The 26,056-nt window shown below is 38.5% G+C and overlaps 3 protein-coding genes and 1 pseudogene across 3 annotated transcripts; 2 read left to right on the plus strand and 2 right to left on the minus strand.

The window, feature by feature from the left end:
- The first annotated feature begins 2,372 nt into the window (after positions 1–2,372).
- LOC141832396 (protein BZR1 homolog 3-like) lies at positions 2,373–5,480 on the plus strand. The gene is made up of 2 exons (XM_074719901.1): positions 2,373–2,701; positions 4,355–5,480. Exons 1-2 carry the CDS (start codon positions 2,486–2,488, stop codon positions 5,141–5,143), a joined length of 1,005 nt encoding a protein of 334 aa, XP_074576002.1. The 5' UTR covers positions 2,373–2,485; the 3' UTR covers positions 5,144–5,480.
- A 2,803-nt stretch (positions 5,481–8,283) lies between these two features.
- LOC141832247 (protein VTE6, chloroplastic-like) lies at positions 8,284–14,827 on the minus strand. Its single transcript, XM_074719742.1, has 5 exons — positions 14,435–14,827; positions 13,680–13,933; positions 12,663–12,786; positions 9,451–9,555; positions 8,284–8,572 (listed from the first exon to the last, which is right to left on the minus strand). Exons 1-5 carry the CDS (start codon positions 14,819–14,821, stop codon positions 8,486–8,488), a joined length of 957 nt encoding a protein of 318 aa, XP_074575843.1. The 5' UTR covers positions 14,822–14,827; the 3' UTR covers positions 8,284–8,485.
- A 737-nt stretch (positions 14,828–15,564) lies between these two features.
- Positions 15,565–20,721, plus strand: LOC141832609 (protein phosphatase inhibitor 2-like). The gene is made up of 4 exons (XM_074720085.1): positions 15,565–15,695; positions 18,083–18,198; positions 18,285–18,437; positions 20,543–20,721. The coding sequence occupies exons 1-4, from the start codon at positions 15,565–15,567 to the stop codon at positions 20,719–20,721; spliced, it is 579 nt and encodes a 192-aa protein (XP_074576186.1).
- A 542-nt stretch (positions 20,722–21,263) lies between these two features.
- Positions 21,264–22,393, minus strand: LOC141831352 (uncharacterized; annotated as a pseudogene).
- Positions 22,394–26,056: the final 3,663 nt, after the last annotated feature.

Raw genomic sequence — 26,056 nt, forward strand, 5'->3', positions numbered from 1 at the left:
AGAAAATGGATGAAACTTGTGATTTTCTTCCAATGGGAAATGTCCATAAGAAATTAGAGTAATCATCCAAGAGAAGAATATAATACTTATGACCTGCCGAACTTAAAATTGGTGATGTCCATAAATCACTATGTATTATATCAAAAGGTTTTGTAGTGCAAGAATTTGAAATAGAAAATGGCAACTTAACATGTTTCCCAAAAATGCAAGATTGACAAACAGAAAAAGATGGTTGACAGTCAATAAATTTATTATTCCTAAGTGAGCGTAAAACAAGTGCACCCGGATGCCCCAATCGATTATGCCATAAAGCAGGAGAAAGAGCTGCAAAGGTTGATGGAGAGGTGGATTGATGTCTGGTAGTGGTGGTGAGAGGATATAGGTCCCCAGTGCTATCACATCTCATTAGCGGCATCCCTGTCTGAGAGTCCTTCACAGAAAAACCAAATTGATCAAACTCAATAGAAACATTATTGTCAATGGTGAAACGGCGCACAGAGATAAGATTTTTAATGAGTTTAGGGGCATGTAGGACATTTTTCAAAGTTAAAGGTGGGTGAGGTGGGGAAAGGAATTTTTGTCCATAACCACGAATTGGAATTTCCTGTCCACTGCCAACAATAATATTTTTGTTATTGCTCATATTAATATAAGACGAGAGAGTACCTTGAGATGCAGTCATGTGTGAAGTTGCACCAGTATCCATGTACCAGTTTTCATCAGGAACATTTAGAGATAAATTGTGCATTGCTGCATCAATGTCAGTAGGTGCATAACTCGAAGGAGGAGACACTTGGGCACTGTATGCTTGTGGTGGACGATTGCCAAGAATTCCGGGTTGACGAGCAGGAGGTGGGCGAGTCCATGAAGAGGTGGGGTAAGGACAAGGGGGAGCAACCCATGCTTGTTGTCCCCAAGACCCCGATAGTGGGTATGGTACCCACTGGTATGGCTGCTGCTGCTGCCACGGACGATGTTGTTGTTGTTGCCATGAACGCTGCTGTTGATGTCCACCGTTGTGGTTGTTGCTACCACGACCTTTTCCTCTACCGCCATCATATTTTTTTCGATTATTGTTGTGGGTCTGACCACGTTTCTGACCATTATTGTTGCGGTTTGATATATTTCCAGAACGTGATATCGAGCTTCGGCCATAGCTAGACGCAGGATCAATAGAACCGTTGGTGGTGAGGAGGGCGGTGTCTGCAGCATTGGAGGCAACGGCTGCCTGTTTAGCCTTTCGAGTTTCCTCAAGGATTAACCTCGATCGTGCCTCATAAAAAGAGGGTAAAGGATTACTCTGTTGAATGAATGTAGCAACACCATCGTAGTTCTCATTTAACCCTGCAATTAATTGAAGAACTAACCGTTGATTTGAAACCGGTGCACCGACGTTAGAGAGTTGATCGGCAAGCATTTTGAGTTCTTGACAATAGGCTGAAATATTAGGATAATCGTCCATCTGAACTTGAGTGAATTGATTTTCTAGGTAAACAGCACGAGAAGTTTTGTTATCTTGGAAAATATTTTGCAATCGCTCCCATGCTTGTTGTGCAGTTGAATCCGGTTCTAAGATGGTGTGCAAGAGATCGGAGGAGATCGTACCATAAATCCATTGAAGAACTATTGCATCCAAGCGTGACCATAATGCTTTCTCAGTCTCGATAGCCTCTTCTTGTTCCGTCTCGGTTGACTTTGATTTCGGTGGAATAATATGATCGATAACTTGATATGCTCGGCAATGGATTTTAAACAACTCCGCCCATGAAGAATAGTGTCCCTTTTCCATCTCTAAAGTAATAGAGATGAAGTTCTTGACATTGTTAACGGCCAGAGCAGGATGAAATTTGGTTTGATCGGCCATTGATACAAGTAGAAGGAGAGAGCAAGAGAGAGAAGGATGAGAAGGTGGAGAAGAAAGGAAGTTGGAATGGCTAGGGCTCTGATACCATGAAAGAAATTCTGCGTACCCATCTTTTCATTATGATAAAATATATAGAGAGTACATGAGTATTTTTAGGCTACAAATTAAGATGAATATTTACATTCTAATAATGCAGAGATTATTTCTATAATCTAACAAGGTAAATATTTACATCTAATAATAAAAGATTTATAGAGATTATTTCCATAATCCAGAGATTATTTCCATAATCTATCAGTGATGAATGATAATAAAAATAAAATAAAATACACAAAGCATGACCGTTCACACGAGACGCGACCGAGGGGTGGGTCATGTGAACCCGCCTCGGTTCACACGGGTGGCATTTGCGTAAATAAACGCTTCCTCTGTGGGTGTTCTCTTACGCGCTTGTCTACCCTACTGGAACTGGAGTTGCCCCCGTTTTATTCGAGCTCGTCCCCAAATCTCTCGTGATCGAGCTCGTCTCGTCTCTTCTCGGTCCGATTTGCTTCGCCGGGTGTGTGGATTTTGTTCGTCGTGGCTGCGGAAGGGGAGGAATTGGTTCTGGAGGCGGAGGAGATGACGTCGGGGACGAGGATGCCGACGTGGAGGGAGCGGGAGAACAACAAGCGGCGGGAGAGGCGGCGGCGGGCGATCGCTGCGAAGATCTACGCGGGGCTACGGGCGTACGGCAACTACACGCTGCCCAAGCACTGCGATAACAATGCCGTGCTGAAGGCCCTCTGCGAGGAGGCCGGATGGACCGTGGAGGAGGACGGGACCACCTACCGCAAGGTAAGCAATCGCCACCACCGTCGCCTCCCTCGCTCTCTTTTCCTCCGCGGGAAAGTGAAAAAAAATTCGTATGCTTTGGCTCGAGATCGCCGTGAGCGGGCGGAGTTGTCTCAGCTCGCCGGCGTCGGTGCTGCCGCGGCGCATGTCGGCGTCTTGGTCGCGGAAACGACCACCGTGGGCGGTCCACGTGACGGAGTCTCGATCCGTCACTTTGACCGAGTCTGGATCGTTTGATTCGTCTCCCACATGTTTCGGGCGCCGGAATCGTTGGCCTGCAATTTTTTTTTTTTGACATGATTAACTTCGTCATTCTCCATTATACCGCCTCGTGAACAAAGCATTACATCTCTTTCAGTACAAGGTTGTTTTCGTCTTCATCTATCCTCCTTTTCTGGGTGCTGCGTCACGCCTCACGCAACCCACGCCTACCTTTCACGGCCGTCCCGTTCCGTTCGGAGGCAGCCATGGCCTGTGGGACACACTCTCCGCCCCGTCCCTCTTCCTCTTATCCAAGTCAACCCGCCATTGCCATGGCAAGTTGGAGTAAAACTGGAATAGTAGGTGTGCACGCACTCTCCATGCCGTAGGGAGCTTTAAGACGGTTATTTTTTGCTTGTCTCATGCTGCCTAAAAAGAATGGTCGGGGAGTAAAGAGAGCAAGACGCGTCGTGGATTAGTTTGAGACCCCATCAGAGCGTGAATTGGAGCTCTAAAGGTGGAATCTTGAGGCGTTTCCCATCGGAAAAAGGGGGCAACAAGTGGTGTTCACTGTACCTGAGCTCAGAAGTTTGGCCCACTTTACTGCAACTTGGAGAATCGCTTGCCAGAAAAATATGGGCGGATTACCTAATTCCACGGACAAATAGTTGGTGAGTAAATTTCATTAAGTATTAGGTTGTCAATGATGAGCCTGCGAAGGGCAGGCTGATACATGATGAGACGTCCGACTGTGTTGGTTCCACGCATTCTTTGTGAGGTTCCTTAAAGTCTCTTCATGAAGAAAGTTTATATCAATGTTTGACAAATGTGTTTGCTTGCTGGATGTGAAGACGTGTTGTTTGGGGGCAATTGGCATCAATCTAGGCAGCCAGAGTCATAAACTTTGAAAATAAGGGTGAATGTGTTGGTCGCCTCAAGGTGATTCATTGCCGGCTGGGATAGTCACAGACGTTCTAGAACTCGATTTAGTCAAGATTGAAGGCTTGTTCAACTTGCCAAAATTATTATCATGAAGAGATCAACTCTGCTTTTTTGTTGGTTAGATGATGACTGAAATTTCAATACCTAATCACGTTTATTTATTTATATATCATATTAGAGCTGTTTTCCAATGATATGTCTGATTGTCCATAGAGTTCAAGCTTTGATCTTTTCTTTATTAGTGACCTGAATTTGACAGCTCATCTTGTTATTAGACTTAGAATACTTCACATTATTTGATATGATATATATATAGGAATTGCAACAATTGCCAATTACCCAATTGGGTATAAGATCACTCTCTCATCCTGTAATTTTTGATTGAGTTTGAATAGTTTCTTTTTGTATGTTGGGCTGTAGAACATCTCAGTTGAGACCATATTTTGTCATATGTTGATTAAACAGTAAATCAAGATTGCAACTCAAGCAACTGAAACGTATGTGAATGTGCAGGGAAGCAAGGCACTCAAATGTGTGGAAAGTGTTGGACCATCAGCTTCGCCAAGCCCTTGTTCATCTTACCAGCCAAGTCCTAGTGTATCCTATAATCCGAGTCCGTCCTCATCGACCTTGGCTAGTCCTGCATCATCAACTTTGATCACAAATGGCAAGAATACTAATGGTGCTGAAGGCAACTCCCTCATTCCATGGCTGAAAAACCTATCGTCTGCCTCCACTTCTTCCAAAATACCAAACCTCCCACATTTATACATACATGGGGGATCCATAAGTGCACCCGTAACCCCTCCGCTGAGCTCTCCGTCTGTTCAATCCCCACGCATCAAAAAGGATTGGAATGAGTTAGACAGCCAACCACCTTGGTCCGGTTTCAACCATACTTGCTTGCCATCATCCTCCACGCCACCAAGCCCTGATCGACAGGTTACCCATGATTCATCCTGGCTTGCCAATTTACGCCTGCCTTCTGGTGGCCCTTCTTCACCCACATTCACCCTTGTATCACCAAATCCTTTTGGTTTTCGCAACGAAGCTAGTGGCTCCAAAATGTGGACTCCAGGACAGAGTGGGACTTGCTCTCCAGTCCCTGGTGTGGAGAACCATGGTGATGTTAGGACATCTGATGGCGCTTCGGACGATTTTGCATTCGGCAGCAGCAGTAATGGCACTCCTACAGCTGCTGGATTGGTGAAAGCATGGGAAGGGGAGAGGATCCATGAGGTATGTGCCTCAGATGAGTTGGAGCTCACTCTCGGAAGTTCAAAAACCAGAACAGTTGCTTGAACGACACTGGTGAATCACACGCTCCACTGCCTATCTTATTATTTTTGAAGGAAAAAAGGGAAATCTTTATTCATCCAGTGTTCTGAGAGATTGTTGAAATTCTTAATCAGCTAAATAGAGGATTCGAAAGGTAAGGTTTTAGTTTCTTATCTTCAGCCTCTTTGCTCCTCTTTTAGTAAAATTTAGAACTAGAAGATGTGATCTTTCCCTTAATTCTATTGTATGTAGGTTGTGGTATAGTTTTATCAACAAATGAAATCTTGTTTATGTGTTTAAACACAACGATTAGTTACTAAACTTCACGAGTGTTTATGGAATCTGATGCAGTCTTAAGTTATACTTGTGCTCTTATCTATTGATCGTATCCAGAGATGTAATTCATTAGTGTCTATATCTAATAGTTGCCATGGCCTTTAATGAATGTAAATGAATTGTGTATTGTCCCCTGTAGTCATAATATTCCATCAAGATCAATGGCAAATCTTTGACAAATCTACCACCCAAGAACTTTTGCTAGATGGAGACTGTTGAATCCCTTCCAATTAAACTACTTTTTATTACTTTGACCTTTCATTTTGGTCTTTGTAATTATCCTGAACCAGCTGACTGACAACAGGCATTAGATTTTGTTTAGTTTTCTTTGCCTTGAAACTGGCTCCATGGCGAATCGAACAACTGGAAGAGGTTCGCACTCCCTCTCCCTTCCACAACAAATTTTCTATTGCGTTGACTTTTTTGTTTTTTAATTTTCAGCGGATTTTCTGGAATATAATGCGATACCGGAGTCTTAGTCAAACCCTCTGTTTGTTTTTGTTCCCCTGCTTCCTCCTCACGTCTCGCGTTGTTTTCTCTCCCTCTTTTGCTCTCTTCCAATTCGTTGACTTTAATGTCAATAGATTCTCTGGGATGTGCTAAGCAAAACCCCACTGTTTTCATTCTCTGCTTCAGCTTGTCATCTTCTTCATTGACAAATGGTGGCTTGGGGAGGAGGAATGGCAATAGATCTGATTACGATCGAATCGTCAATTTGATAATTCGATAGTTTGGAATTATCGGTTTGTATGATTACAAGAAATGTTAACTCTTAATCTTAACTTTCCAAAATAGTTATGGTATGCGATTCAAAATCGCCGATTACGATTTGATTCAGAGTTTATGATGGTCAAAATTATTTTTTTAAAAAATATTTTTAAAATGATAATTTTTTTAAAAAATATATAAAAATTTATATTTATTTAAATTATCTATTTATTCCTGGGATATATGAGAATTAAAATCACTTAACTGATAGTTATATTTCTTTTATTTTTTTAAACTTTCATCTAATAATTCTAATAATTAGTATTTAAACTTTCAAAAAGTTAGACATTAGAAGAATATTATATTAAATTTTGAGTCATTTTTATTTTTTTTATACCAATAATTTTTTACCTAACATTAATATATATATATATATATATATATATATATATATATATAAGTTATATTTTTGATTAATTTTGTATGTTTGATGTATAATTTTATTATTAAATAAATTATATTCTTTAATAAATTTATAATTTTATATATTCTATAAGTCAAATAGTTTATATAAATTCAATGTTAAATGAATAAAAAGTAAAATAAAACTAATGAATAATTAAGAGAATTAAATGAGATTAATAATTTAATAAGAGAATAATCACATGTTGAATAATTTGATAAATCAGTTGAAAAATTAATTTTAATAGAAAAATAAATAATCTCATATCACTTTGTAGAATAATTCCATATTAAAAAATTTAAGATAAATAGATTGAAAATTAACTTGAATATTTTCATAATGGAAAATTTAAACGAATGAATTTATATTGAACCACACATTTAATATTACTAAAATGTTATAAAATTAAAAACTATATTTGAAAAAAAAATCTAAAATAAAATTTAAAAAATTGAAAATTTTAAATAATTACATGAATCGGCAGGACCCGTGAACTGGATGTTGATCTGATTGAGGTTCCAGGTCAGATCCGATTTGACCCGACATGTGGACAGGTCTATTGGTGAGGCGATTGGGTCCCTGAATCGTGTCTGGGACATGAGGGCTCAGCCATCCCATAAACCTCTTTTTGAAAGAGAAAATTTTCATTTTGAACTTTGAATTTAAATATTTTTCAGTTAATTAATAAAATTTGATAAATCAGAACTTACTCCTTGAGCTTATATGATTGTTACTCTGCTTCCTGCACTCAAGGTTGCCGTCGGATCAAAGATAGTTTCATCCTACGATAGAACGTAGGAGCAGCTCCCTAAAGAAGAACTCATCCATCGAAAGTGAAGCTCACTCATAGTAACTACATTTGATCAATATTATCAAACCTTGCGTGTTCTATTTAATAGTATTCAAGTCTGCTGCGTCGTCATATGCCCCGGAAGACTACATTTCTAGTATTCAAGTCAGTTCACTATTACGAGATAGATAACTATAAACGCGAATTTCGATGAAGTCAAAAAAAAATAAAATGATTAATTAAAAAAAAAAAAATAGGCAAACACAATGCTAAAACGAGCAAACACGATGAAACGTCTTTATTTCTTTCATCTAGTTAAATCGTAAGACCATTGTAGATCTAGTTAATATATTCGAAAGATTTTTAGGACATGGAGGTTGTATTTTACACAGTTGTGTTTACAACTTTGTCTACAGATAAGCCACCTATACAAAGAGTTTGGTCTCCTACGACACTTAGTATTGCTGAATACCGACGAAAGGAACACATCAGTTCAGCTTAATGGCCCCCAAGCTCCTATTAGGCTCAGATCACTCACACACCAGGCAATTATAATTTAATCATTGGTCTGGTAACTGAGGTCGTAAGCTGGGTGTCAAAAGGGAAGATCGTTGTTCGTGTAAAGTATTCCTTGTTAAACTACTGAATTGGACGTTACTATTCACCACCATCCTGTGAGTCATTCTTTGTATGGTTAGGCATGTGTTACCTTGTTCTTCCTGCATTTTTTGGATAAGAAGGTCCTTCCTTTGTGGCTGTTTTTCCACGTTTGTCATCCAACAAGGCTTCGTTTTCCCAAGCCACCACGAGTCGAAGGTTGTCCCTGGTTAATTTTGCTTAGACTTTGTTTAGGAATTTTAATGATAACAAACATAATGTTATGCCCCAGAAATTTGGCAATGACTAATTGAATTATCAGAAAAATTATGGATTGACAGAATAAACAAATTCACTTAGTCCATGAGAAATTGTGATAACCTTCTCTAAAATGCAAGCCTTCCCACTTTCTCAGTTTATGCTCTTGGGGCAGGCCTTCCATTTAAGCATTTTCATATAACAATGAGAGTGTTCAATTTGTCCGAATGAGCAGCTGCAACAACATTGCCAAAATGCTGCCGATCGAGATGTTGATAACGTTAACGATGTCATTGTTCAGCTGCATGTGAAGAGAAAGGAATAATAAACTGTGAGCCCAAACTGGAGGTACATATTGAAGAACTTGTGTAATCAGGAGCATATTATGTGGTAAAAATGCTGCGACCAGCCAAAAGGAAAGAAGTCACCAAATCTCTCCCATTCTTGAGAAACTGATCTAAGAAAAGTAGATTGGATTAGAATGAGTTGACAGAGAGATTATTGTGCCACAGTTGCTGTTCAATACTAGAACTCCAAGTGAAAACACACTGTGGTAATCAAAGGGCAGGTGCAGGATATTAGTTTATTTGGACTTGTTTTTACTTAGCCAGGGATCTAAGCTTTTAGTGCTGAACTTGATTCTGGACAAAAAAAATGGAGGAACATGAATAAAAAGAGAGATTTTTTTGCCACGAGAACTGCTTTTCAGCTCTTAAAATCCTAGTAAGATTGCATTTGCAGAAACAAAAGGCAAGTATAGGATGGTATTTCAGAACTACTGCTATTAATTAGCCAGGGATCTAGTTAAGTATTACATACCTGGTTCTAACTTTTGTCTATCTGAAACCTTTCTAATGATCTAAGTAGTAGGTTTGTTTGGAAATTTCCATCCTCCAAAAGCAAGACAAACAAAAAAAGGGGGGCTATTTGTGCAATGATTTTATCTTCCCAAGGATCAGTAAAATAGGAAACTGAGTGGTACAAGATTATTATATTGGAGATTAGAAAAGGTTTACGGTATCTACTAGCAAAGTTATAGATGAGTCTAGCTGCATCCTTCCTGATACATTAAACTCTTAACAGGAGAGTAAAAGTTAATTAAATTTCGCTATGTCAATTGACAAGGGGTATCTGACCACATAAAAACATACGGAGCATATAATTTTAGTAACACCTTACCCATTGAAAACTGTTTTTGTCTTGGAGCGTAGCACCAATTAGACTCTCAACAAAGTTTGCAATCTGAGAAGCCAAAACACAAATAGAAGCGTGTGGTAAATCTACCTGCATCATCAAGGGGTGGCACAAATGGTACCAGTTACAACCAATGGAAGAATCCTTGTAGAAAAAAGGAATTATTTATTAAATCAAGAGCCAAAATGGCAAACCTTGAATTCATATGTTTAATGAGCAGAGTTATTAGGAATTTCTCTTCATAATAATTTCTTCAGTTTACACAGCACCCATGTCATAAGGGTAATAAATTTGTGACTGAACTTACCAGCGCACTGAAATCTTGCTTCTATCATCATCGTTGTCTTCGTCATCAAGCCATGTATGTCCTAATTATTTGAGGTTGGTTAAATGAATTTTATCCATCCATTGAGATTGCTCTAGGCAAGCAATAATACTAGTAAAATTCAAATTAATCAAATCATTTTTATTACATTGACTAGCATTTTCTTTAAAACAGCTGATGCCAGTTCCAAGCCCGAGGTTGAGGGTTGTGTTAGGTTGTCGGTCAGCATCAAACACAGGTGAATGTTTTATGAATGACTAGCATTTTCTTTGATCTCCTTCTATCCCTTACATCTTCCACACTAAGTCATCTCACTTAACTAGCATTATTGATCACCTTTTAACATACTCATACCATCTCATCCTATTCTCATTGGCCTATCCGAAATACACTTGATTGCTTTCAAATATTATTTTTTTATTTTATCTTTTCTAACAACCCCACTCACTCATCTTAACATTCTTACCTTTGATGCATTAGCTCCTATTGTACATATTGTTTTCTAACAGCCCAGGTCCAACTTTGATCTATTAAGGATGATAGATCTTACCACAAGAGGGCATGGTGATTCCACAAGATTCTAAAAGTTCCTCACAATTTTGACTGTTCATATTTTATTGTATTGATAATATCTTCAATACTCATAGAACAATATATTCAAGATACCTAAAATAGGATTTCATGTCCACTCATTTTAACATCAACCATGCACACATACCCTATGTTTTCAATTGCTCCACTAATAGGAAGATTGAAGAATGAATATGGCTGATCAATCCATTCGTTGGCTTCCATGATGTATGAGGCCTACAAGCCATTCACAATTGTTCAATGAATCATAAATCACATAAAAATAGGATCAGTTAGAAACTTCCAAAATGTGTCCCAAGTTCCATGTTTCCTGCTTGAAATCCTTTTCACTGGCCCAAGTGGTTGGCACCACTCATTGAAGATGAGTTAATGTTGCCTGCCACAAGCTATTCTGGAATGCATCTTGTGGCCATCAAAAAATCCCAGTCCATTGGCCATGTCTCTTCCCTGGGGAGGTAATATGGGGCTTTGAGGATTATTTCATCAACAATATATACGCTTTCATGCTTGCAAACAAGTGAGCTATCTGTCGGAGGTGTACCCTGCCAGCTCTGGTGGATCAACTGGAGAGTAAGATACATAACCCCAGCAATGCTCACATGACATTCATGCATCTCAAAGTCTGTTTCTTTTTTTTACTAAGAGATGTAATTAATGTACGATATCTAATCTTTACATTTGGATCACAATGGGTTGACAAGAATTTTCCCATTCTAGCCTCACACAAGGTGAGGTAGGTAAAGTTATGGTGGAATATTCTCTTTCTCACCCTAGTCTTTCAAGGCATGATAGTATACTGTGAGGGTAGGCCAAAGCAATACAAAATTTCAAAAACTAACTTATTGGAAGTGAACAATCAACCATATCATTTTAAAATTCCATTTTATGTGGGGAAAGCAACAGAGAATAGACCTATCATGGTGAAATCAACAAAATGCATACTTGAATACAATACTTTGGTTGAAGGAAATTTGATATGAAGGATGAAGATTGAATTAGGTGTTCTTACCTTGGCTAACTTAGCAGCCCACTTCATATGAACTAAAAGTAGTTCATTTAATTCGGATGAACTGGAAGCAATTCAGAAAGAAGTGGAAGCACTTTATCTGAATTGGACGAGCTACTATTCATCTGAATTGCTCCCAGTTTATATCGAACTGGATGAACTGCTTCCACTTCATTCCAAACTGCATTCAGTTCATCCAAAATGGATGAACCACTTTCAGTTCATCTGTTCACCTGCTCTCACTTCATCTGATCTGCTTCTAGTTCATCCAAATGAACTGCTTTTGTCCAAACTATTCATAGTTCATCCTAGCTGGACGACCTGCTCCCAGTTCATCAGAAGTGGAATGCCAGTCAGCTAAACTAAGAACACCGTAATTCAATTATCATACTCAAGTCTTCCTTCAACTAAAGCACCATACTCAAGTCTGCGCTCAAGCTAAATTGAGTAGGCTTCAATATTTGTTGTGATTTGTTATGATTTGACTATAATAAGGCCAGAGTAGGGCACTAAATCCTACCATTATCCACAACTCACCCCACATGGATTTTATCTCGACATTCCACCACCATGGCCCAGCCCCATATTTCATGAAGTTAGATAGCCCCAATTAGGTCAAGTTGGTGCAGAACACCACTGGGGTAGGTCAAATTATCCTCCAAGATAGTGAGAGGAATGAGTTTTAAGAAATTTGAGATGTGAACAGCCTGTCTTCACATTTTCACTATTTCAGATGTGAACAGCCTGTCTTCACATTTTCACTATTTCTTTGCTTCATCTTTGAATACCTTTAAGCTAGTACCAAGATTAGTATAGATATGCTTTGTCATTTGCAAATAGTGTGAATCAAGATAAATGAGTTATCATAGGCAACTCACATCCTATGCTCAAATGAGCATTGAAAGGGCTGATTAACAGCTAAGATACATTTGAAGGTAATGAGTACAGAAACTTGTGGGGTAGATCACAGGTTTATGGAATTGTGCCCATACCAAAAGCATTCAAGAACATGTGAAATACTCCATAATTCAAGGAGGTTTTATACTTCAAGCAAATATAAATAGTAGAGTACTAGCATTTTGACCCCCTACATTTTGTTTTTGTCCGAATGAGCTAATATTTAGAATTCTTATAAAATTGAATTCAAATTAGATGAAGCATTATACATCAAGTTAGAGCAATTCCAAAGGTGGCAAATGGAGATTCTTGAAATCTCATAATTGTACCAAGGTGGTAATAAATACCGAGATGAACTTATGCAAAATGAAAATGCACCTGTCCCATAGAATAAGCAATGCCAGCTAGGACAATGGATGCAGCAACTCCAGAAACAGTCCCTTCGATGCTTACAGCTCCTTCCGTTCCCTTTGGTACTACCTTAAATGTGGTGGCCAAGTACCTGTTCTGAAAGGAGCAAATTCAAACATTTGTATTCCATTTGTGCATAAAGTGTCCTGTGTGTTGATTTTTTCCAATAAATGTAGGCTGGTGCAAATAAATATATATGATAGCAAACAGAGCAAATAAGCAAGTAGAGATGCACAACTTTACAAGGTAGACAATGGAAGGAACTTAACAATGCACCTCAAATCACCTTACACTAATGCAAAGGTCCTGAAATGAAAAGCTATACAATAAATGACAATTTTAGAAGGGTACTTTGAGATAGAAGCTTCAGTTCAGCCTAGCACAATTCATGGAAGAATTGATGAAAATAGTAAATTAACTTACGATATTTAGTTTCTAGCATGAGAAGAAAACATGAATAAAGCTACAGCCTGAATGTGTTCAGATTCTTCAGTACTCATAATAACCACTCATCAGATGACTTTGCTACAAAGATTCATAAGAAGTGAACTACAACTTGACAAATTTAATATGAAAGTCCAGCATATACACTTTGTTTTCTTAAAACTGCTAAATAATTGTTAGAAAACTAATAATAACTCATTTCAATTAATGGAATTTGCTGTGGCACATTAAGACTATATGTGTGTAAGATGATAATTTTTAGCATTGTAGTTTAAAAGAGGCTAGCACCATTGAAAATTCAAAGATAAAATACAACATAATTACAAATCGAACAAAACCAACTTAACCATAATTGACCATCATTGCTACATACTAAAATGATCATAAGATACTTTATGAGTGTACGCACATGCAAATTCAAAGATTATATATAACATAGTTGTGAATTAACTAACTAACTTACAGAACCATAATTTATTGTCACCCACAATGTATTATCGTGATCATAATATCAGTGTTTTTAAGTTCAAATTGACTTACGTAGTTTTTCCATATGCTTTGCCTATCTCACTGGATACAGTATCAGTCAGTTTAGTACAAAAGCAGGCAACAAAACCTAGTTGCCAAAATCGTGCAAATAAAGCTCCACCCATATTGTTTATTGATAGGAGCGCACAAACACAAGCAGAAGCACTCGAGCCAATAACACTGCCTGGTCCTCTTCTTCCTCCCCTTTTTTCTGCTATGCCAAGAGCTTCTTTTTGAGCAATTTTCAACTTTGTGGCTGCAGTCGCCTGTGTACCAAATATGATGACGAGAAGGCAGAAAAACAGATAAGTAACTACCAAAAGAATGTACCAACAAATTTATTTAAAAATTCGTCTTTGAATCCTGCGTCACTGACTATAGCATTACAATATGCTCGCCTTCTAGTATGGACCAAACTATTAGACTACTGTGCTGAACCACTTTATTTGGCCACCCACATACCCAAAGTCGAACCATAAAGGAGAGGTTCTAGAGAAAGCACGAAGCATATCACTCAGTCAAAGAGCTCCTATGAGTTGTGGAAATGCGTTTACTGATGGCTGATGATGGACAACGATTACAGTGGAACTTGATTAGTAATCTTCGCAATCAAACTTCAAAGCTATCAAACAGGGAAGGATCTCCAGGAAAAAATGCCCTAAGTAGCGACACAGAAAAGCTACGCCAAAGATCGCCCCCGTTAGAGAATAAAGCTAATCGTTCCCAATATTCATAAACGAAAAAAAACCAAGAAAGTTCAGACTTACTATGGCAAAGTAGGCCGCTACAATGAAGAATCCGGAAGGCCCGAAGGCTCTCCAAGATAAAATCCCCAGGAGGAAGGCCGACCCCATGCCGGAAATCGTCAGCCCCGACAATAGAATGGGGGATCCGAAGATGAATATGAAGAGGTTGCTGGCAATAGCCGACTTCCAGGTGGGCGGAGAAGCCCGGACGAGATCGAGGAGGGAGCCCTGGAGTGCCGCCAGCTCCGCGAACAGGGCGGCCTTAGGAGGAGGAAGAGGCGTCCCGCAAACCTTCGATCTCGGATAGGGAACTCCGATTCGGGGAACGGCGCAGTGGTGGAGGAATGGCCGGAGAGGAGGCGACAGCAGCGGGGACATTGGCCGGGGAAACAAACAAGCGGAAGCCATTTCGCAACGGAGCACGAGAGCGAGGCTGGTAGATTTTTGTTAGGCAGAAAAATGGTCCTTTTTTTTAAAAGAGCACCTACTTTTTATAATATTAATTCACCTAATAAATTTTTTATTTTAATATTATTATAATAATTTTGGCAAACTACTTTATCATAAGATAAAAGTAGTCTTACTTAAAATTACTTATATCAAAATATATTTTTGAAATTGAGTTAAAATAATTTTAATTTAATTAAAATTACTATAAACTTAATTTTTTAAAAATTTAAATCTGGGATAATATTTTTTTTTGATTGTTTTGATATATTTAAAAACTAGAGGCAGAGGTGTAATCGAACCGAGCCGAGTCAAATAATAAGAGGCTTGAGCTCGAGCTCGGTTCGATTTTCCTAAGTATTAAAGTTCGAGTTTGATTCGTTAATATATATATATATATATTCGTGAGTTTCTTAACAAATACGTCTATGTGTGAGCCTTTAAACAAACATGTTCGCGAACATGTTCACGAACTCACAAACCAAATACTGTTAAGCTCAAGCTTGACTTAATATTTTTAAGCTTGAAATTAAGTTCGAACTTGGCTCGTTAACTTAATTGAACGAACTCAAATGAATTTTTTTTCAAATCAAAGACTAGAATAATTTATGAGCAACTTAGCTCGTTTACCCCGTAACTGAGCAGCTTTTATTTTTTCCTAGAATATTTTGTTAATTTTCTTTAAAAAGAAAGCACTTCCGCCAATGTCGCATTCCTATTTCCTATTGCACATTGGCCGCCTCGCGCCCTGCGCGCCATCACCACGGCCACCACCGCTCCGCCTCCGCACGCCTCTCTCTTCTCCTTGCCTCTGCACCACCACCACGTTTCTCCGGTACGGCTCTTCTCCTCCACCTACTTTCATTCTCCCTTCGTCTCTTTCAATCCTATCCTATCTTTTTACCCATTGCCCCTTCCTGCGTGCCTCCGCCACATCTCGCCTGATCGCTGCGGCGCCTCCTCTAGGCGGGTAGGCAATGGTCGATCATCTGTTAGGGATACCAATCATCTCATGGAGCCACCTCCATTGGCCTTGTGATTGAGGAGCGAAGGAAAGATCTGGCTTTTGCGCATATTCACTTTTTTGGTTGATCGTAATCCAAATATTAGGTTTTTCGAGATAAAGTATCAACTTTCTTGTTTTTTTGTAATTAAGTGTCTGATGAATAGAAAATATTATAAGGCTCATAATTAGAGTTGTTAAATGGGTCAAACTATAGCGGGACAGGCCAATCCATTGGAAATTCATCATATGGCAAGGCGGGATGGGATGACCCACCAGCTTGACGGGTTGAGAAATCTCTAATCCAACCCAATCCAGGCGGATTATGGGTTAAGCGGGTCAACCCACGGGCATGTCAAAAAATAAAAAAATATATAAAATATTAAAAATTATAAGTTTGGATTATATTTTAAATGGGTAAGTTAAAATTTTTACATTTTGATTGCGGTTTAGATGTCAAATTCACTAGTCCATTGAGTTTTCTACTTTAATTTTAAATTTTTAAAAAAATAAGTTTTCTCAATCGTCGGTCAACCCAAGCCCGCCACGGGCTGACCCATGCGGACGTCGTTTAGGCAGGTTGGTCCACCTGAATCCACCTTAAAATAGGTTGATAAAATTTCAATCCAATCCGCTTAAATTATTTAGCGAGGCGAGCCAATCTGACGGGGTCCAACCCAAATTGACGACTCTACTTATAATCCATTTGGTTGTTGTTTTGTTTTTCTAATAAGATCGGATGGATTTTAATACTGTTTGAGGGGTTTTGTTCTCTTTGCTACGAGGCTTGGAGGAAATTTTCTTTAGTGTTTGATTTGATTTTGCTATTTTTATTTAAAAAATTGTGCTATAGATTCTTGGCATCTAAAGATAATTTTGTCAGTTAGGTGTTTGAGGGTTTAATTTGGCATTGTTGATGCAAAAACAATCATCTGTGTGATGTCGCCACCTTCTTCAAATGATTTGGCAGAAGAAATTCCATATGACTGATGTGGATAACTGACGCATAATTTTTGATAGACAAATGGACAAATGTTAAGTTTTCCGAGCATTTGTAGAGGATGTCTTCAAGTATCCATTCAAAGTGATTGATTGTAGCTTTCTCTTGTTCATTAGTTATGTATATCTGATCTGATTATGATTATTTATGCACCTGAACCATTCTAAATTCATCAACAGTAAGCTTCTGACTGTACCATGTTTCTAGGTTGTTCAAGTATAAATAGACATTTCTGTTGCATGCACATATCAATCCACAAAGAATGAGGTTAGTGACCATTTTTAATTTTAAGCTATGTTATTTTAATGCTTTAATTATGAAATTTACTCATTAGTTTTTTCTATCCATCTTCATTATCATCACCATCAAGCCATATTTGTCCAATTGTTTGGGGTTGGCTACATGAACCCTATCCTCCATTGAGCTCTATGCAAGATTATATTACTAGTATTATTCAGATTAACCAAATCATGTTTTGTTACATTGATTAAATTTTTAATTAAATTATTATTTTTCCATATGTACATGTATTCATTGCACGAGGCACATAGATTTTCAATTTCATACCAAATGCTAACAAAAGTGAGTTGTAAAAATTATCATCAAATCCAACCTAAGCTACCATGACAGAAACCTGTCTGTCTTTGAATATAAATAACATAGTGTTTCCCAAATATCTTGATTATAACTGCTGAACCTAATCAAACTTGAAAATTGAGATCAATTGTGGTATCTGAAAGTTAGTGGTGATTATGTCTCTTTGTAGATAATATCACTTGTTTGAGCTGATTGAATTTATCATATAGTCACAATTATTGCATAATCTTTGTTGAGCCTTTGCCTCTCTATCTCTCTGTATCTATTCCAAATTTTGAATTCCTGAACTTCAGATTCCTTTTTGCTTGCATCTTACTTCCAAACAACTAGGCTTCCATGTGCTTTGATTTATTTTCTGTTCTCTTTTATGTTATTTTCCCCCCATTGTTTGTTCCTTGTCATATGTATGCAACAGAAACACCATATAGGCTAGCAAAGTGAAGTTTAATTTTAAGAAACTTGTTTTGACAAATCACGGTTACCTATGTTATTCTTCATCTTCCCTTGAACTATCAATAGATATGCATACGAATTCAGTTACTGAATTACATCCCTGATACTGATATATGGCACATGATTCATCAAATGACCAAAACATTTTTTTATATTCTTTTTATTCTAGAAAGGGTAGAGTCAGATGGAATCAAGAAAACTTGGATGAAATTGAAGCAAACAAACCAGTGAGACAGAAAATAATGGAACCAAAGACACCTTTCCATCATATGGTTGATGATGATGGTAGATGTCTGGCTTCTAGTTAATCTTTACAATCTATTATGTTCTTTGTCTATTTGATCAACTAACCAAAGTGTTTTGTAGTGTAGGTTCTCTATCACCTAAAGGAACTTTTGCTGATTTCACAGCTCATGCTGAAGCTCTCATCACTGCATTGAATCATATAGCTTCTTCACGTAGAAATTCAATTGATGATTGGGTCTCTTCTGAAGATGAACCTGAGGCAATGGAGCAAGATGATGGTTGTAGATATGTTTTATCTAGTTGGATTTTACATATTTATCCCATCATTTATTTCATTATTTGATGCTTTTGTTTATAAGTTGGACATATTTCTGCAAATTGAGGATAGGTCAGTTCCCTTCTCACAAATTTAGAAATACTAGTTACAAAATCTTACATAATTGTTAGAGAAAATTTCATTTTGCCTCCCATATTTTGTTGCCTTTTCTGAAAGTTCCTCCCAAAGTTTTGGAATCACATTTTACTCATTTAAGTATCATTCTATTCTTAAAATACCTCTAAGGTTAACGTTCATTATCTCCAGAGTGCATGATTTTTAACATTTTTGGAGTTACAAACTCATGCTACAACTTGTATTAAAGTCAAGAACCAAACAAACTCATGACTTGCCAAATTTTGGCCTCAAGCTAATTTCCCCCAAATTAGCTTGTAGCCATGTTATGTCAGCATAATGCCAAAGTTTCAAGTTCAATTTACAAATTATCTAGCCCCTCATAACTTTAAGAATTTTAGCATTTTTAGAGTCACAACCCTATATTAAAACTCTTATTAAAGCTATAGCAACCTAAAGAAGCTCAATGTCCCTTAAATTTTGGCTGCAAGCTAATTTGCAAATCAGCAGCTTGTGGCCATTGTGTCAGCACAATGCCAAATTTAGGACATAGGTTGGTTGTAAAATTAGCTTGCATTTTATAAATTCATGATATTTAATATTTCTGGAGTCACAAAATCCATGTTACAACTTGTTTTGAAGTTAAGAATCTAGAAAAGATCATTGTGCCTCAAATTTTGATTGTGACCAAATCAGCCTGCCACTATTATGTTCCAATATAAATTCAAGTTCCAGGATGCATGTTTGTGAGTCTGTGAGCTTTTCTGGGTGTCTGACTTCAGCACAAAATGTAACATAGTATGTAACTTCAAAAATGATAGTAAGCACCTTGCACCTTGGAATTTAACCACTATGTTATCACATCGAAAAACTGTGATCTTTTTTGGGCTCCTAACTTTAACATTAATCTTAACACGGCCCTAAAAATGGTGCAAATTGATTTGTAGATCAACTTATGATGTGGAATTATTGCACAGAATGGCAGCAAGCTGATTTGCGAATAAACTTGTGGCCAAATTTTGAGATACTGTAAGCCTTTTTGTGTGTTTGGTTTTACAATGACTCATAGCATGAGTTTGTAGGATTTCAAAAATGTCAAAAATTCCCCTGGAGATAACAAATGTCGAAACAATAGGAGGTAAAATAACAATTCCAAAATTCTAGGGGCATATCCAAAGAGCCAAATTATGAGTGTGAAATGAAATTTTGTGTATTGTCAATGTAGATTCTTTATTAGTAGGTGCATGGACCTAGTAACAAACATTTAAGAATGGTGAGCCCTATTTTTTTTCCTTTTGGAAACATGAGGCTAATGCTTATACTTAGGCAGAGGTTAGAATCAAAATTTGCTTTTATTTCTCAAGAACAAGAGGGAATAGAAAATACAAGGAGAAGTGATAACATCATTCATAGAGTGGGTATAGTGGGACAATGCTGTGCCATGGAACCTAGTTATTCTACTTTTTAAATTTCTCCTTCCAAGTTTTGTAGGGGTTTGATATTTTAGAAGAGATAAAATGTTGTGGTATGTCTAATTAGCCATCACTTGTGCTATCTTGGACAGAAGTTGAAGTTTGGAGTGGAGTATTAAGATGCCTAACTTTTAAAGAATTTATAGATACTTTTACTGTGTTGGTAATTTAGAAGCAGCATTAAAAGTAATTTGTAAAGATGTAAGATAAATAAGTAGGTGCATATTTCTTGTTCAGTTCAAGTAGAAATATCTATTAAATGGTGAATCACGAATGCCAAAATTTGGCACTTTATTCATAGATCAAGCTAGTTTCTTCAACTTACTATAAAGACTGTAGTTACAAGCCAAACATTTCTGATCTGCATTGGTGAAACTGTACTTTGAGCTGCCTATCTCCCATTCCTCTGTCATTCGTTTTTTGGCGACATTGTTTGATCGACCTTAAAGGCGTCTGTACATTTGTATTTGCAATCATCACTATCCAACAAGACTGCTAATATGTGTACACTATGTATCAGATTCTGAAGCGGATGCTACAAGGTTAAGTATCAGTGAGCATCGAAAAGCTCACTACAACGAATTCCATAAGGTCAAAGAATTCCAGCAAGCAGGATCTTTGGCGCAGGATGATGACGACGATGATGATGAGGAAAACACAAATGAGAAATCTGGGCATGCCAAACTTTCAAATTCCTAGAGCTACATCCTCCATGTGGTGGAGATTCATTTTGGAACAATTGCATAAGGGAACTCCATTGATCCTTTTGTATAAGATTGCACTCCATTGCATGAACATGGAAAAAAAATCCCAGCAAAGTGAATTTTTGGTATCTCATGAAAAGCTGAGCAAAAAAGTAGTGAAAAGATTGCTATACTTTAACTCCTTTCTCATTGTAGGAATGTAGCTATGGTGAATTTCATTCATTCAATGGCTTTTCTTTTCTTTGTTCTTGTAGCATAAAAAGTCTAGTTCATATTGCTAGCTATGAAGTGAATGCAGTGCCTGCAATTTTCATAAAGGATTCACGTGCCATTCCTTGTTCTTCTGCAGAGATCTTAATTAATTGTCTGGCCTTACATTTAATGCTTAAACGTGGAACATTAATACACAATTCTACTCCATAAATTCAATCAATTTCATCACTGCAACACAGGACACATATTAAATAACGTCTTAAACCCACAATAATTACTACATTTAAAGCAGCATCCGCTACGTCGATCTAGCACAAAGCATAATTAATGGCGCTTGAGCCGGCCTTCGTTGGCCCGCTTGAACACTTGGGCCTGGGCCGAAGCGGCCCGGTCTGACCCAACTGCGGCCTGGAACGAGTCCCTCACTTGCTGGCCCGTGAAGTAGAAGCGGCGGTCGACCAGCGAGTTGAGGAACGCGGCTGTGGCCTGTCGGTAGAGCTCGCCAATCCCGTCATGCCGCGTGTTCGCCAGCGCGTCCAAAATGGTCGGGTTCATGGTGGCGAAGGCCGCCGGGTTGGGCAGGCCGAAGATTTGGCCCAGCGGGCACCAGAACCCAAATAAGGCCCATATAGCGTTTGGATGCGTCCTCCAATAGCTAAATAACAAAATATTGTCTCAAAAAATTATCTCGATTTAATTAAAGGAAAAAAATGAAATAAAAATATTAGAAAATATAATGTCATACTCGCAAGTGAACGGAGGGGCGCTATTGGGGTCGATGGGGATGAACGGAGTCCCCGGCGGGAGCAGTGGGTACGTCGGTGTCGCTGGTGGAGACACCACCACAGGAGTGGTGGGGGTGGGAACCACCACCGGAGTACTCGATGACGACGGCGGGTTGTAGTACCTCCACCTCCACCACCTCCGGACGGTGGCGCGCCGTGGGAACCACCACCGGAGTACTCGATGACGACGGCGGGTTGTAGTATCCACCTCCACCACCTCCGGCCGGTGGCGCGCCGTGGGGTGACGCACTCCGGGGCCGGCTCCGTACGTCGGTGGAGCCACCACCACAGGAGTGGTGGGGGTGGGAACCACCACCGGAGTACTCGATGACGGCGGATTGTAGTGTCCACCCGCACCACCTCCGGACGGTGGCGCGCCGTGGGATGACGGCACTCCGGCGCCGGACGGTGGGCTCGTGCATTCGCCATGCGAATCTGCATGCATTTAACTAATTTGTTAGAACGTAAACATGTAAAGAAACATGCACACCATTTTCTTCCTAAACACACACACACACACACACACACACACACAGAGAAAACAACTTTTTATTACAAATATGAAGATCTAGTAGTCATCACTCTTCCACCTTGAAGGCTTCTGGAGGCGGACTGAGTGAGAGCTTGAGAGGCCAAGCAAATGACTAGGAAACACATCATCATCTTCATATTGCCCAAGTTGAAGGTGGAAGAGTGATGAGTTAGAGAGGAGGTGGGAGAGAGTGAAGTGAAGTGGAAGTGAAAATGGTGGATGGTGGCCATTTTTATGCACCATGAGCAGATGTTGTGAGGGCAGTATTGAAGGGACAGAGCATCTCTGAGCAATTGCAGGAGCAGTAAATGGAGTCTCAAGAGGAACAGTGAATAGTTAATGTGAGGGAGGAGGGTGCAGCTAGCGTTAGAATTAATGGTGTTGCGGGGGTAGTTTAAATTTAAATGTATGGAGGGAAAGTCACTAAATTTTAGATAATTCTTTTGGTGCATTACTATTTATTAATTGGAGGCGAATTGAAGGATGTGATGTTCATTTATCTATTTTAAGTTTGGTTTAGTGAATAGAATTGTAGGTAAAAATTACAAAAACATCCCTTTTTATTATAATAGCCTAAAAGCATTTCTTTTTTCATTTATTATTAAAATATATTTCATTCCAGTGTTTTTTTTATTTTTGAAAATATCTTTATTAGATATTATGGTAATAACTATGAGATCATAGTTGTTGTAATATAAATATTATAATTCTGATTAATATTAATTAATATGGTTGAATGGGAGACCTATTTATGGCAAGGTCAGTCAAGTCAAGTCAATGAGTTAAAAATCAAATAGAGTTGGAAGTTAAAGTATGTACCAGACTCCTCCGATTCAGGCCATCATATTTCCTTCTACTCTAGCCATAAGACTCCCTCTAACTCGGGTCGTCTGACAGGGTCGGCCCTAAGTCCCATAAATTAATAGGGCCTCCCAGCTCGAGTTTCTTTTACTCGGCACCCTATTATGCGCCGTCTCCGTTCGAAGGTGGGTTCTACGTCCGGTCGGCTTTTGGTGCGAGATTGGGGTTCTTCCTCCTTATGATGGGGTTTGCTGCTGTGATTCTTCTCTCTGGGTTTCTCTCGGACAATGACAGTGATGGAAGCATCCTAACGGCCACGTAGAAGACCAGCGTCATCAAGCTTTAGGTATGAGCATTCTCTTCCTTGGAGTTTCTTCGTTAATGTGGTACAACCTCTTGCTTTATTGGTTAGGCTCCGTTTCATTTATTTCCATGAACCCTTTGTTCTGGGGCCTTAGCGGCACTCTTATAGTATAGGCCATTACATTTACAAGTTACAATAGATATCAATCACGTCAATAGCTTTTTATGGTTCAAAGCGTGTGGGAATAGGTACATTCACTACAAAAATTTTAGCAAATAGCGACGGAATATTTCGGTCGCTAATCGGTCGCTAATCCCGATTAACGACCGAAGACATTAGAACTTTGTCGTCGTGCTTTTTTTGGTCGCTGACGTCACTTTAACGACCGAAATAATAATTCCATCGCTAATTAGCGACGAAATAAAGAATTCAGTCGCTAATTAAATATTTAGCGACGGAATTTTTACCGTCGCAAAAAAAATAGCGACGGAATAATAAATTCCATCGCTAATTAACGACGGAATTTAAGAATCGGTCGCAACTTTGAAAAAAAAATTAACAAAAATAATATTTCTTTAAATTTAGTCGACGGAAAGTTTAAATTCCGTCGCTACGAAATTTAAACTTCCGTCGCTAAATTTAAAAAAAATTCGATTATTACGACGGAATTATAAATTCCGTCGCTAATAATATAATTTTTTAAAATATTTTAATCTGTTTTTCTGAATTTCCTATTTACATAACAACAAAATCAATATAATATAATAAAAATACACAAATAGACCAACAATGGTAAAATACAACACTAATTTTCCATCTTAATACAACACATGTCAAAATACTCCGATACAATCTGAATAAAATAACATAAATACAAATATCTGGATACAATGATAGTGTATCAAATGTCAAAATACAAGAACTGATGAAAATTATATCTAAACGAGCCGAGGCAAAATAGAAGATCCTGCAAAAAAACCAATAAGATAGGTTAGTAATAGAACAACGTATTTGAAAAATGCATGCTTATAAGTAATAACGTAAAAAAAATTAAAAGTAATAGAAATGCTAACCTACCTTGCAGACAGCTACTGATCAGGAGCATTAGGGTCCTGAGTCTCTGTATCAGGGTCCGCACCTCGCATCTCAGCTCGCAGCGCATCAAAAGCAGGCAGCGATGGCGTCTGGCCGAAGGCCTCCATGAAGGCCGCCATCTGCCGCCCAAGCCGAGCTTGACTTTCTACCTGCGCCTCTAATACGGCGAGTCGATCTTGCTGCCCCTCTAATACGGCGAGTCGATCCTTTAATTCTTGATTTTCTTTTTGTAGGGCTTCTATCGCAGAATCTGATCCGCTGGGACGACCCCTGGCTCTAGGGGCCATCACACGATCATATACCACTCTCGCCTGGGACCCTAGACCGTAGAGGGTGGAGCTCTTCTTCCTCCCACCGACCACATCATAGTAGATCTCATTCAACTGGTCGGTTGAGAGCTCCTGCCTCTCTCCTCCCTCAACTGCAGGCGCAGACGCCTGTGCAACTCTAGCAGTATATTCAGCCTGTTTAAAATTAAATTATTATAAAATTTAAGTTTAGGAAAAATAATTACATGACGGTAATGTGAAATAAATTTACAAATTATTTTCTTACGTCTAATGTCTGCGAGCGAGCATCAATAAAAGTGTCATCCTTGGACTTGTGTGTCTTTGTAAAAATCTCCCAACAAGTAGGAGGACGCTGTAACTGGTGCTCCTGAAAAATCAAAAATATAATTAAATAAAAATAATGACATTACTAATTAATTAAACAACGTATCTAATTGTAAACTTACTAAGTCCAAGGTATGCTCCACAATGGAGCGGGATCCAGCTGTATGTTTTGTGGATCCGGTGCTAGGGCCAGCTAGCTCGGTCTTTCTGTTGGACCGAGCTATCTCTGCATTTGTCTGCCATCTTTCTGCTTGTCATACTGCTTGCCATGCAGCCCAGATGTCCTCTGGGATCCAAGATGGTCTGGCGCCCTTACTTCTGCATTTATATAGCAGATCTTTATATAATTTGCCAACAGCAGCATTCCAGGCGTCTTGAAACTCCCGCTCATGTCCTAGCTCAAAAGTATACTTTTTCTGCAAGAAAAAAAAAAATTAGTCGAAACATAAACAACTTCATTATAAGGTGTTTAAAATGACTTACCACAAACTCGTCGTAGTAGAAGTTGCGCATGCCCTCATCGACATGCCTCCAAGTATGCCTTGAACGACATACTCGCTCACGGAACTTACTAGAAATATATCCTGCAACTTTATGGTCATCTGGTGTAAAACTGCATTATAAACCATGTAAATGTTAGACATATATTATAAAACAAATTATATATCCTAAAAAGTAATAATAATACCATTACTTACCAACCGCCAACAACTCTCAAAACTGTCCTGCCACCTGGTGCTGCTGCCTGATCAGACATATCTATATTTGTAAAATCATAAATGAAGAAGAGGGAAAAAATACTACAGCCAGATGTTATATCATCTACAAGTATGAGAATCCAAAAAGATGCTTTGGAAGATGCAACATTAACTGGTTGCTTTTGTGGATGTTGCACACGTTAACAGTAAACATAGTAAAGTATCTTAAGCTATTCTCTCTAAACACGTTAACTGGTTGCTTTTGCTGTCAGTGTTCAACTTGATATG

The sequence above is a fragment of the Curcuma longa genome, chromosome 7 (assembly GCF_044706935.1).
Source record: "Curcuma longa cultivar G26 ecotype Majalengka, Jawa Barat chromosome 7, ITB_CL_G26_1.1, whole genome shotgun sequence".
Lineage (NCBI taxonomy): Eukaryota > Viridiplantae > Streptophyta > Magnoliopsida > Zingiberales > Zingiberaceae > Curcuma > Curcuma longa.